The 14255-nt window shown below is 43.2% G+C and overlaps 1 protein-coding gene across 1 annotated transcript in view; it reads right to left on the minus strand.

Moving 5' to 3' along the window:
* LOC146175214 (lipase member N-like) overlaps positions 1-14255 on the minus strand; it is a 158187-nt gene that overhangs the window by 90580 nt on the left and 53352 nt on the right. The window contains exons 4-5 of the mRNA XM_084585550.1: positions 1399-1491; positions 760-912 (exon numbers count right to left, since the gene is read on the minus strand). Coding sequence (XP_084441676.1) covers positions 760-912; positions 1399-1491 — 246 coding nt within the window. The remainder of the gene's footprint in view (positions 1-759; positions 913-1398; positions 1492-14255) is intronic.

The following is a 14255-nucleotide window of genomic DNA, read 5'->3' on the forward strand; positions in this document are numbered from 1 at the left end:
GATGTTTCACTCCGCATAGCTGCTGCATCTGGAGAAGCAGACAGTTGTAAGGAATGTAGGGCCTTCGTAAAAAGTTTAGAGCCCAGGGGCTCTACATCTGAGCCACACTATGTGGTTCGTAGCATTCCCAGGTTTCCAAACTTGCTGAATAGAAGGTTTTTGTTCTACCCTCATCAATGGGTAAGACATCCACGAATATTAAAGAAGTCACAATATACGGCTTAAACGTAAACCCTCTGGGCTCTAAACTTTTGACGAATGCTGTACATGTCCACGCGAAATTTGCCTTGTAGCTGCGGTGCCCCGTTGAAATATGGTTTTAATTCTGGACAGGAGCCGAATGTGGGCGTAACGTACGTGGGAGTGTGCAACTTCATGCAGTATAGAAGCCTGCTCAAGTAAGATGGGAGAAAAAGACTTTGAAAGTGAGTCTGTGACTCGTCGGCATTATGCGTTATGTCATTTGGCTACATTGCTGCAGTCACTATCGAAGGAGTCGCCTGCTGCCTGATAGACGTGCTTCTTTTACGTGGACCCTCAAGGGTCAAGTGGTACTGAGTAATATTCCTTTCCCCAGTGTGTGCCATCTGCGCCCCTCTCCTACATGGGTTTGTTCGTACAGGCTGTCGGTTTTTAATCTGCCGTACATTTTGCACACTTTTTCTCTTGCCTGGAGGACGAAGCATACAGAGATTTTTATTAAGCATGTAAATACGCTTTGGCTAGTTTACCATGCATTTTTGTAGCAAAGGCTCTCACCTTGTTTTCCTGTTGCTCATTGCCCAAGAGCGTCAGGGTGAAAAGAAATGAACAAAGATCTGCTCCTAGGACCCTGCAGGCGGTTTCAATGAGCCCATTGGGTCGAAAGGGAAGACGAAGATAGCCACCACTTCTTTCCGGGTCCAGAACAGGCTGTTTGTAAAGAAAATCAATGCCAAAGCCAGGGACTGTACACCGACCGAATCTACACAGCACATGCAAACGTAACACAAGTTTAGCGGATCTGTGCCATCTTCCATTGTAGAGCAGATAAATATAATTCAGGTCATTATCGCGTTTATCTTCCCTAAACGTTTATTTTGTAATCAGAACAAAGCAAATGAACTTTCACCAGCTATGGCCTAAACATGTTGCCCAATCGACCGATGGGAAAAAATATGATCGTTTAACAGCACAGAGTGGAAGTTAAGAGGAAATCAAGGACCGCAATAAAATGCAGAACTCTAAACATCACGATTTGCATCATTGTCTTTCTGAGCTAACACTCAGCCAGGAACGTCAATACATGCGTCAACACTGCAGTGGGTATAGTCAGGCTGATGATAATGATTATGAGTACAGCTTTTAAAGCACACAGCATCTTGCCTACTGCATCAATCATACAATAGTGTGACTCACCAATATCAGGTCAATTGCAGCAAAAATCTCAGGGATAGGAAATCGAACGTGGCTAAGGTTTGCGACCGGAGCGTATGCCATTATAATGTCCACCTGTAACCAAGAGTTGTCGAAATCAAACTACCTCAAGTATTTTGCATGAAAATGATGTAGCATGCTTCAAATCAAGAGACAATATTTAAATAGTAACTAATATTTGCGTTTCAACTAGTTACAATTATTCGAGCAAAATGTCTCCAGCCAAGCGTCATATCATACTGCTATGTGCGACTACCTAATTGGTTAGCAGCCTCCAGTCTTATAATAATAATAGGTTTCTTTTCCACCAAGAGATGGCGGTGGCTGTCGGTAAAAGCTGTCCGAAACAACAGCAGTCTCTCAATAGCTCACCCCCTTGCAAGGCGACAGCAAGCATAGAAAGGAAAATGCACAATACATTATTCGTAGCCCTCAACGGCACAAATTTCCACATACAACCCAGACGAAGATAATAACCGTTCCCGAAACGTTAGCTTAGCTTGCGAACTGAAACTCATCCGCAACTTTATTTCAGTGCTCTTTCATAATGTGTAGTCATCTGCTTTCTCCCGTTTTACCCTGGATACACAAATTTTGATATTTACATCGACATCGAAAATATAGTTTGGGGGAAATAAGCGTACAAATAATCATTATATCAACGCATGCAATTAAATAGAGAGTGCAGTCATGGGCAGGTATAAATGGTTTCTCTTTGCCAGACTGAGGAAAAATCTGACAAATTGACAAGAAATATATTCTGCTCTTTGGACCCCCATAAAGTAGCTGAATTTACTTTCAAACTTCGCTTTATTTCTTTAATTGTTGAAACAACAGATATATGTACTAAATAACGAGACTGGTGCTGGAAACGCTGACTACTGCTGCAATAATAAAAATTGCCTGTTCAAATCTATCTTATACGGTTCTCCTGTGCGTATGCACTGTTATAAAACATTTAGAGGCATGAAAAAGTGTGTTTGTAAGGTTGAAGCTTGGAAGGCTAGCAGTGCGTCGAATTTTGTTCTGCTTTCCGATCATACTAAAGAATTGACATCTCGCTATCTTCTCCGGCCATTGAAAGTCATCTGAAGCAGGTCCGCCAAATCCAAAAAGTTCGACAATTTCATGCTAATCGTGATGGGGAAAAAACAAAAACAGGAAAAGGCAGATACTCGCATGTCTGTCTCCTGCTGCTCTTCGTGTTTTCTGTGCTTTGACAATCAACGTGGCCCACCAACTCGCCCAAACGCCGCCGTTTTTAATCAACAAGTTAAGCTGATTATTGAACTGTTTCACACAGCCTTTATATCAGCTTGCGCTGTAGTAGATAGCATCCACAGGCTCACTGGTGATTGCTATGAAAATTTTAGACCTTTAAAGCCGTATAACATAGTTGTCACCGTTGCTGCTCAAATAGGTCACGCGCCGCCTCAGCGCATCTCCCTTCCATCAGACGATATTTTCTCCAGTGAAAACCTAGACAACGTGGCCTCACATGCCCACATATGCCTAATGTGGCTATTATGACACTCACTGGGTGTTTTTCCAAGAAGCAGAAATTGACACTAGCATAACTTCAATACATCAAACAGTACATAAAGACCACACACCTTTCGCCACCTGAGAAAGCATGAGATTTACACCACGTTTATGTTAGTTCGAAAAAGTACATCCCTGCTATAAAAATATTCAAATAATGACCATGAATTATGTTTTAGCCCTACTTACTTTCCTATGTTCTAACACATATTATTTCAATTCAGAATTGAGGTCATACAGAAAAAAATGAAAAGCGCTAGGATTCCTGTAATTTTTGAGGACGGTTGCTCGAACTTAACAACAAGCTTCTGCCCAATTTCAGTTCGCTGTCTTTTCCCAGAGGTACTTGAAAATAATTAGATTTCTTTCGCAGAACAAATTTTTCGGACAACTAATGCACAGTTTAGTTTCCGGAAGATACTTTACGCAATATTGCAAGTAAGGTTTTCTCACTTCTTGTTTCTATGGATCTTATGTCGGCTTACGATCGCAGGCAAACATTTTAGCTCACCTATCACTTCACATAGGCAAATAACTTGATATATGGAAAGTACAGAGTAAACTATTTGTTCTACGCTAATGATAGAACTCTCAATATCTCTTGCCTTAATGTTGACAACTCAGTAATAAATTGTAATGATGCTCTATCCCGGCTGTCATAGTAGCCCAAGTTAAATCGCTTTAGGTCAATCTAAAAATAACTTGTTTGAATTGATTTACTCGGGTTTTTAAGAAATAGAGATCGCCATGGGAGATCACTCATCTTGATTACCTTCTGGCAAAACTTTTTTATTAGGAGGCGCAATATCGCGCTCTCTTAATACTTGGACCAATGATTCAACCTAACATGTACAGTTTGTACATGCGCATATCAAATGTACATTCAACTCGCATTTCACATATTGTGGTCTGATATGGTACGCAACTACCAAAACTAATGTAAATAAAAATATTTCTTCAATAGAAAAACATTATTCACTACATTGCAAATATAGAAGCCGTGGAAAAGACAAAATATGCATTTAAATAATTTAACGTTAATGTACAGAGCCTATTCTAATTTAGTTAGTTCATTAGAGCCAGTTTACTTTTCTTTCACTGACCCCGCCGGGATGGCGCAGTGGTTACAGCGCTCGACTACTGTTCCCAAGGACGCGGGATCGAATCCCGGCCTCGGCGGCAGCTCTTCGATGGAGGCGAAAAGCAAGGCGCCCGTGTGCTGTGCGATGTCAGTGCACATTAAAGAACCCCAGGTGGTCGAAATTTCCGGAGTCCTCTACTACGGCGTCTCTCATAGCCTAAGTCGCTTTGGGACGTTAAACCGCACAAACCAACCAACCAATTTTCTTGCACTGAAGTTATAAACCTGCTAACACCTTGAGCATATGTGCGGCATCAAAATATTAACATGGCAACCCGAAATACTAATGCTTGGGCTCCTCCTCCTTTCCGTGCTTTCTAAAAATACTAGTCGCTGACAGAGTACCTTAAAAGAACGCACATTCGGTCGCAGAGAAGGCAAAGCCATTGTATTCTCATTTTGCGTACCTATTATCTGTGTCGTTTGCTTCTTATTTCAATGTGTATAATATTGATTATGCTATAAACATTTTTAGTGGATTGCCAATTACATTTATTTAAATTAGCATTGCTGTAAATTGTAACGTTTCTGGTCGCGTGATTGCGTTTAGTATTGTTATTAGCGAAATTTTAACTAATTTTCTTATGCTTTTTTCTGTTTGTATTGGTGTTTGCTCGAGCAGCGGGAATGTGCATGAGCGAGCGACATATCTATGGGGAAGCATGTTATTGGAGCTGAACGAGGGTAGATAATGGCGTGGGAATTAAGGGTCGAGGACTTTTTTTCCGGCGGGAGCGCTGCGACGGGAAGTTGTGTGGCCGGCGAGCGACACTGGCATGCGGGTTGTGCACGTATGATGGAACGAACACCTGCCTCAACGGAGATGGAAGCGATGCCTGCAGAGATGACTTACGTGTATTTACGTCAGTTGCTGCAATGCGAGGAGCAATGCTGCCTTTACCACCGTTTATGCTTTGACCGTATCGCATCGCCCTATTCGCGCCTCAGTGTAATTTTATCTTGCTGCGTTAAAGCTCTGACCCCCATAGTGTTATATTATTCAAACTGCGTTGTCCCGAGTCTCGACGACATGTTTGCGGCGCAGTGGCGCAGGGTGTTGCTTAGTGCATATTGGGTTTATCCCGAACAGTCCGATGTCCTAAGGCACATTGAATTAGTGACTCGTCGGGCAAGGCCGTGTCTCGCGGACCAATTCCCTAGAAGGCGGTGCTTTCAAATACGCCGTTTTTCTCAATGTGACCTTCTTAAAAGTTATAGACGGTTTCGTCCTGTCTTTGCGAGTACTATCTGCTTCAGCCTTTTTTTTTAAGAACTCAGTTTCCATTACCTCCTTCCCGAAGCCAAGTGGTTCACAAAGCATGCGACTGAAAACGTAGCCAGTATCCTCCTTTCGTTTTACTCATTCTCAGTAATTCTTGGCCGTAAATTTTATTCAGGCCAATATTGTGGTCTTGAATGCTTGGTGACTCAAAGGAAACAAGCAAAGTATTGGAAGTAAACAAAATTTTACAAGCAAGCAAAAAACACAGCAAACCAACACAGTTTTAGTCCAAAAAACATTCTGTATAAAGAATTTACACTAAAGGAGAAGGCGACAAAGTAGCCCGCAAAGAGAGCGCCGATTTTCTATGCGTCACAAAATGAAGTCTTCCTAATATTCAACCCCAACAACAATCAAAATATGAAACCCTACGGAGATATGTTGCGTGGTTGATTTAGACAGTTAAAGCACGCGCGTGTCCCGGATACAAAAAAAAGAAAACCTAAGCGCATATTAGAAAGCAATGCAAGCAGTCAAACCACCTCGGTCCTCTGTTCCTTGATAAATGCCGGAAAACTGACTGGATTTGTTATGAGATATAAAACCGGGAAGCCAACAGTCACTGGGACGCTGGAACACGTAGGCATGATTTGAGTACCGATCATGAGAACTGTGAAATATTAGAGGCGGTTATCTATAAAAAAGTAAAAAAGAAATAAGCCTTTGTGATTTCCTTCAAGTCAGCGGTCGATACCTTGCTTCTTATCTATCTTGTAACGAAAGTCCTCCTTCTCTCTGCACATCATTCTGACAACCTTGGCTTAAGGTAGCCTTAGAGGGTTGTCACACAGCACCCTTTCTCGTCTGAAGATTATATTTCCTCTGGGCAGTCGAGCTACGTCTGTAGCTATAAAGGTGGCGCACACTCTAAAGCATATTGTTGCTCGTTATGCAGATACTTGAGAACGAGAAGATCGAACAGCCATCACCATAGATCATTCGGCACACGCGTAATTCCGAGATCGCACTTTCTGATCGAAAATGAAACATGTGGTTGCTTTTTCCTCTACAGTGCTTTTGGTTATTGCCAAAAATATGTTATAGTTCTCGTTGATCAAGACAAAAAATCTGCTGTGCTTTTCTCTGTGTCAGTGGCTCTTGATTCTCTTGAGCTGTTTACTAACGTTGCTACTAGTCCCACTGCCGATGCAAGTAAATGCGTACGCGCGTATCAAAGTGACATTGACTATTAGGGACAGCGTAGTGTGGGGCAGGGTTCCATATCATGAGCGCATAGTGCGCTCTGTATCATGGTTCTAAAAGACGCAGGCTCTGATGGCAGCAAGGTGCTACGCCGGCCAACGAAAAACGACCAACGAAGTCTTTCGCTTCGTCAAAAAGAGCGAGTAACGGAAGGCTTGTTATTGCGTTGCAGATCTCTGCCCACTCACGCTCATGTGCGGCTGTCCATTCAAACACGACGTTTTCTTTCACGAGGCTTAGCAGCAAGACTGTCTTATCACTAAGTTACGGGACGTACTTTCTGAAGTAGTTAACAACGCCCATCATTCTGCGCACCGCATGCTTATCTTTCGGGGCCGACAGCGACAGGACACTGTCAACTAAGCTGCGACTGGGTCGTATGCCATGCGCACCTATTACATCGCCCAAAAATTCACTTTCCATCCAAAAACGCACTTCTGCAGGTTAAATGTCAACCCCGCTTGTTCTGCCCGCTTCAGTCGGCGTGCTAGCGTTCGTTATGCTGCTGCTCACTGTCACCCCACACTAGAATGTCGTCAATGTATATGCGGACGCCTGCCAATCCCTCGAAAATTTCTGTTAACGTTTTCTGAAAAACTTCGCTTGCTGATGAAATTCCAAAGGGAAGACGAAGAAAGCGGTAGCGTCCGAACGGGGTCGCAAACGCGCACACTCGCGATGTAGATTCGTCCAATGGGATTTGATGGAAGCCCGCATTCGCATCCAGGCGGGAAAAATACCTCGCACCCGACAGCTCTGCCTCAATCTCTTCCCTTGTTGGCATCGGGTAGTGCTCGCGCTTTATATTTTTCTTGATCACTCTCGGATCCATGCAGACACGAAGCGCTCCATTCTTTTTATGCGCTATAACCAAAGGACTTACCCATTCTGTGGGCTCATTCACCTTCTTGATGATGGAAGACTTTTCCATGCGCTCCATCTCTTGTCTAAGAGGCTCCTTGAGGCACCCTCCGTGCTGGATGCACGACTGGAACAGCTTCCGCTCGTAGAACCGTCTTGCACCGCCTTTCGACACAACCCGTGACCAAAAACAAGTCTGGAAAAACCTTTTCCGGTGCTGTCCACTTCACCGAATCCACAGCTTTTGGAATTAACCCAAACTGCTGACATGCCTGTAGTCCTAATATGGCCTGACGGCCTTTCTTCACCACGAAGAACATCACCGCCTGCGCCACACCATTCAGAAAAAGAACTTCTGTGTCGAGTCCGACATGCTTGATGGCACTGCCGTTGTAAGCTTTCAGCACAGCAGTACTTTGTTGGAGGCTGGAGTTTTTTCTTAGACGGCGGTAAACAATCGCAGGAATTATGTTCACTTGCGAACTTGTGTCCACCTTGAACCTGATTTCGTGGCCACGTATGTTTCCGCTAACCGTCCATTCTGCACCGGCCCCTTTATCGATGCCACAAACATCAATATCTAAAATGTCGAACCCGTCCTCTGCCTTATCTTCTTGAACTTGATCTATCTGTCGGCTCGGGCGATGCTTGCAGCATACGGCAAAGTGGTTTGGCTTCTTGCAGGCATAGCATGTCTTTCCATACGCCGGGCAATCCCTCTCTGTATGCATTTTGTTGCATTGCCGACAACGAAAAGCTTTCCGCTTCTGCTCAGATTTGTGGGTGTAGTCTACCTGCAGGGTATCGTTTGACCAGACGGCATTCTGCCGCGCTGACACCTCGGCCGCTTTACACATTTGCTCTGCCTTCTGAAACGACAGGTCTTTTTCTCGCCGCATGTTTTCTCTCATCATCGGATCGTTGGTACCGAAAACAATCTGATCTCATATCATGGATTCTTCCAGCACGCCAAAATTACACAGCTTCGCCTGCTCCTTTAAATGCCGTAGAAACTGCTCAAATGGCTCTCCCTCAACCTGCATGCGAAGGCGAAAAACGTGTCTTTCATAAACCTCGTTCCCCTCATCAGTGCACTACTTTTCAAACTTTCGCAGTATGGTCTGGCAGTCTTCACTACTCTCACCATCTGCAAAGAAGAAGTTGTTATAGACGTCGAGAGCATCTTCCCCAGCGACACTGAGAAGGATTGCGGTCTTGGCGGCTTCCGTCTTGGGTGGCGTGGTAGGCGTTGCCGTGAAGAAAAGCTCCAGTTTTTGCTTGAAGATTTGCCAGATTCTTCGTAAGTGTCCTGTCAGGTGCAGGCGGTTCTGGAGGCTTGACAACATCCATTATGGCGCGGCTTCGGTCCTTCTGACACCATGTATCATGCTTCTAAAAGACCCAGGCTCTGATGACAGCACGGTGCTACGCCGACCAACGAAAAATGACCCCTCGGCGGTTTATTTCGGGCCTTTATCAAGACCACGGAGCGAAAGGAGGGAAAGGGATCGGGAGGAGGAAAGTGACAAGTTTCTTTGCTTCCGAGCTGATAATCTGCAGTCTGATACACGCTCTAAATAGGCGCCTAGCTATTCGATCGCCTATGTCTGACCTGGCCGACGTGGAGATGTTTAAACCCCACACAGCAGTCTATAGTGCCTGATGTCTACGCCACTGCGCTATTTTCCATTACAGGCAAACTAACTCCTATATAACTAGCTTAACTCAAGCTGTACATCACAGAACAGAAATTCCCCGTCGATTAAATATACAGTCAAAAACAAAGAAAACTATGCATCTTGTGATATTGATTAGGATCTAAGAAACTCAGTTTCTTCGTAGAAGTTAGCTCGTCATTTCATTTCATTTTATTTCGTTAAAGGCCCCATGAAGGGGTGTTACATAAGGGGTGGGAAGCATTATAAAAACATAGTTACTGTACATATTTTTTTGACATTTTCAAGGAACTTGGATGAGCAGGTGATAACAGCGATGTGACCTGGAAGGCCGTTCCAGTCTGCAGTTGCGCCGGGAAAAAAGGAATTCGAAAAGGTAACGGTGCGTGACAATGGACGGTTGACGTGCAGGCGATGACTGGTGCGGGGTGATATGCGTGCTGGGGGAAGAATATAAGGGGCGGCCCGCATGGGACTGTTGAATATTTTATGGAATAAAGGAAGGCTTGAAGTGCGACGGCGGAGAGATAGTGATGATAAACCTGAGGCTGTTTTAGGGCAGGGACACTAACATCATAAGAATTCAGGGCATGGATGAACCTGGCATAGCGATATTGAACGGACTCGAGAGAATTAATGAGGTAAGCTAGATGGGGATTCCAAATGGGTGACGCGAATTCCAGTTTAGACCTGACGAGTGAATTATAGGCTAAGAGTTTAACATGTCATTTAGGTTTCTCCGAGCTGGAGTAGATGGTTAGGCGGAAGGCGTGTTCAAAACTGTTCCATACACGCTGTGTGCCAACACGCGTGCTTTGCACTTCCCATGAATGAACAATAAACTTAACCTTCTCCACAGCCACTCAGTCATTGAGCGTGGCGCTGATTTGTCTTACATTTAGGAGCGGCCAATCCCTGCACTCAAAAATGAGAGTTCGCTCCTTCAGAAGCGATATGTTTTTGGGGTGATATGCAGCTCAAAGAGATTAGCCCGAAGCTGCAAATTGAAATATTCTTCATTGCAGAAATATTCTGAAATCAAGCGTAGAGTTTAAGAATGTCCAGAAAACCGCCGTCTTGTCCTACGTCGCAATAAAAAGAGAAAGGTATACCAACGCCTTCGAGCTTACCGTAAAGAAGACAAGTAGTCGACCAAGCTGCTCCGTGCATTCGAGACCTACCACCTACGCCAGAGCAAAGAAACGCTCGAGGGCTCCGGGATTCGAAGCAGCACGAAAGTCAAAAGTGGCCCTTTTAGACCTTCAACTGGAAGCTGTAACTACAATATGTATTTTGGACACACTTCAGGAGTCAGTTCAGCGGTACTATGTACTGTGAGGAATAACTTGTAATGTACTGAAATAAAAGCTTCTGGCCGAAAATTATCACCGGAGCCGTTCAGTGGGAAAGGAATGAGAAAAATTGTGTCCCAGAAATCAAAACATGGAAAGATGACAACAGTTGCGCAAGCGAGCATCAAGCTTCACCTAGAGAAAAACAGTGTGCTAAGGAACGAAGGAGGCCGACGATAAGCAAAGGAATTAGGATCTTTCAGTCACTCGCACAGACCTCGTCAATGAGTGCCTTATAGGACAAAAGGATACTAAGAGCAATCAAGACAGAAAGCTGGGCTAGCTGGTTTGTCATTAATAATTAAAAATACCACCCCGTATAACAAGGACACAGACGTAGAAAAAGACAGAACGAGCGCTTGTCCTATCTTTTTCTACGTCTGTGTCTTCGTTATATGCGGTACTGACCGCACTGCACCGCATTGCATCGATTGCTAGCAGCTAAAGATATGATCCCAACGGTTATTGTCCGGTTTTCAAGACAGTCAGAGAAAGATCTATTCTTGAGCAACAAGCCAGACCTGAACCAGCTGAAAACAAACTGCTTTGTGCTCGAGAACTTGACAAAAAGGAACAAGGAGTTGTTTAAGGACACAAAATGGGCCAAAAACAGCACCTTTAGGGATGTGTGGCACAGAAATGCAAAACTTGTCACACAGCGAGACGGAGGAAATGCAATCCACGTTGCTTTCACAGCAAATTTTAATAAAGTTGCTTAGCTTTATTTCTTGTTCCTCTTGCGTAAGATGCTCTCTTTTTTCTTTCTTTTTGTTTCTAATGTTTCCCCCCAACAAGTGACAGCGCCAAAGTGCAGTTCGCACATTGGTCACGGCGGTAAACATTTCTGGTAGCGTAATGCCATGTGAATTCCTGAACGTTTATGGGTCTCAGCACCCGCAAGCTTAAGTGTGTTTCAGTTCACTTTCCACCTGCAATGTCTAAGACGGCCGATTTCGAGTTGGGTTTCACACAATTAGGTTTTGCTTTTGATATAAGCATGCGGACCAAAACATGCTATACTGATCATAACAACGCAATTAGGCTTCATTTGTATGACTCACACAGTATCATTTGCCCAAATAGTCGCGGTGGCGGCGTGCTGTTGATAGTAAAAAAGCATTTTCAATGTGAGGAGTTGCATGAATTCTTTTTGTCAACGTTGATTATGAAGTTCTGTCCCTTTTTACCGAAAATACGTAGCGGCGGTCCCCTGTCACCACCCAAACGGAAATTAAAAATTCTTCCTTGCCTCTCTTGACCTTTGCTTTTATGTTTTATAAGCTAAAGCAAATACGATGCTGTTTTAGGTTATGACATCAATATCAAACTCGTTGCAGGTAACCGCACAAAATTAGAATTTGAAAACCTATGGAATTCTTTCGCTCTTCTGAACGTGATTTTTAATTCCACATGTGTTACACTGGAGTCTGAATCACTACTTAACCTATTTATAACCAATAAGCACATGCCTGTTCTGAAACGAGGTGGAATAAACACAGATAACAGTGACCACCGAGCCACATTTATGTGCATTTCAAAAATTAAATCTAACACAACCTATATTATTGCAAAACATCTTGACAAAAACTGAAAAATTTCAGAGGAAGTTCATAGTCATGATTGGAATGGCGTTCTTAAGAAAACAATTGCGAAGAGGGATATGATTTGTTCTAAACGGCTTTTAATGTATATGCCACAAGTGTTCTCCTTATAAACATGCGGAAAAACGCAAGAACATTAGGAAGCCATGGATCACTCCTGAATCGCTGAAGAAAGCATGTAAAAAGAAAAGGTTATACAAGAACATCGAAAAAACACGAGACCCTGATAAAGCGTTTAAAGATAAAGCGTTTAAAGTGTTTCGAAATAAACTCACGACGGAAATACGGATTGTGCGTGATCTTTTGTGACAAATGTTCCGCGATGAATAAGTCGGATGAATTATGGAGGAATGTACTACTAGGCAGGTCCCAGCAATATAAATTTAAGCTGAAGGTAAGGAATTGACAGGCAATAATTTAGCAAATGCACTTAACAGCCACTTTAAAGATATAACTAGTAATTTCGTCGATTCAAATACTGATCATACTGGAATAGGTAAATCTGTATTCTTAACGCCAATATCAGAATCAGGGGTAATATCCATTTTCATGGGCTGAAACAATAGCAAAAGTGCTGACGCAGGCGGCATCGTAATAGAGCTGATCAAGCACGTGATAGAAAACATAACTGGGTGCTTAACGCACATATTTTCGCGCTATTACCACTGAAGACATAAAATCTGTTGTAAGATGGCAGTAAACAAAGCAACCGGTCTTGATGGCATTCAATCAAGGGTAGTCAAAGATAACATAGATATCCTCTGCCCTTACCTTTGCCACTTGTTCAATCGTTCCCTAGAAAATAATCGCTATCCTGATACACTGAAAGTTGCTAAAAAAGGTTTAATATATAAAGCAGATCGTAACCAGCCAGGTAGTTACAGGCCGATATCTGTACTAAGTGTGATTAATACGCTTTTCGAAAAACTAATAGCGAAACAAGTAAAACAATTTGTTGTCAACAATAATATCATTACACCTCAGCAACATGGATTTGTGGAACATAGGTCAACTTCCACAGCAGTGTTAACTTTATCGCAAGCTATTAATTCTGTCCTGCATCAGAAAAAAATAGCTGTTGTTTTTTTTTTTTAGATATTCAAAAGGCTTTTGATACAGAATGTCATCCTATATTGTTGCAGAAATTGGAAAGTTACGGTTTGGTCGATAACCCACTTAAATTTTTTCACAGCTATCAAACAGCCCTACATGTACAAACTGTGGATGCGACGAGTCTATTGGCCGCATTCTTTGTGAGTGCCCGATATACAGTGAGGAAAGACAGTGTCTGTGCCGTTCGCTGGAGCATCTAGATGGATGCCCATTGAGTGAAACTAAGATTTTAGGTCCGTGGCCACGGCGATCGTCTGCGGTGAAGGCCTCCCAGGCACTGCTCCGCTTTATGAGAAGCACAGGCCTAGTCGAAAGACTATGAGTTTGCTATGATATGACTGTAACGTGATGTGATGGGGCGTGTCTGCTATATGACTGCATTAACTTCAACTATCCCTCTCTCACAACGTTTATATCCACTCACCCCCTTTCCCCAGTGCAGGGTAGCAAACTGATTGCTTTTACTGGTTAACCTTCCTGCCTTTCCTCCTCATCTTCCTCCTCCTCCCTTCACAGCTATCTATCTAACCGTACGCAAAGAGGAGTTATTAATGATTTTATATCAGATAACGATGTAACCAGTGGTGTGCCACAGGGTTTTGTTTTGGGTCCCCTGTTGTTCTCACTTTATTTAAACGATCTCCCGCAAGGGCTACGCTTTTCTCAAGTACTACTGTACGTAGATGACCCCGTCTTGTAGTTACTGAATCTCTTCAGGCAATTCAGACGATCATAATGAATGAGCTGACAATGCTGTCTTCCTGGTTCCTCAGCAATCGCTTAACGCTGAACATTGCCAAAACTAAGTATATAACTTTTCACTCAAGGCACAAGACTAATAAAAATACATTTACGCTTACTCTAGGTCACTCGTTATTAGAACCAGTTTCTTCTTTTAAATATTCAGGGGCTATTTTGCCATTTACACCGGAACGAGCAAATTAACAACGTATGCAAAAAATGAGCCTTTGGGTGCCATACGCTCATTAAGGCGAGATACTATTTCCCTTACGATATACTACGTTCCCTCTACTCGTTTTTCCGTTCACGTATCAGTTACTGCTTTGA

Source organism: Amblyomma maculatum, chromosome 11 (assembly GCF_055883805.1).
Source record: "Amblyomma maculatum isolate TAMU_Amacu chromosome 11, ASM5588380v1, whole genome shotgun sequence".
Taxonomy (NCBI): Eukaryota; Metazoa; Arthropoda; class Arachnida; order Ixodida; family Ixodidae; genus Amblyomma; species Amblyomma maculatum.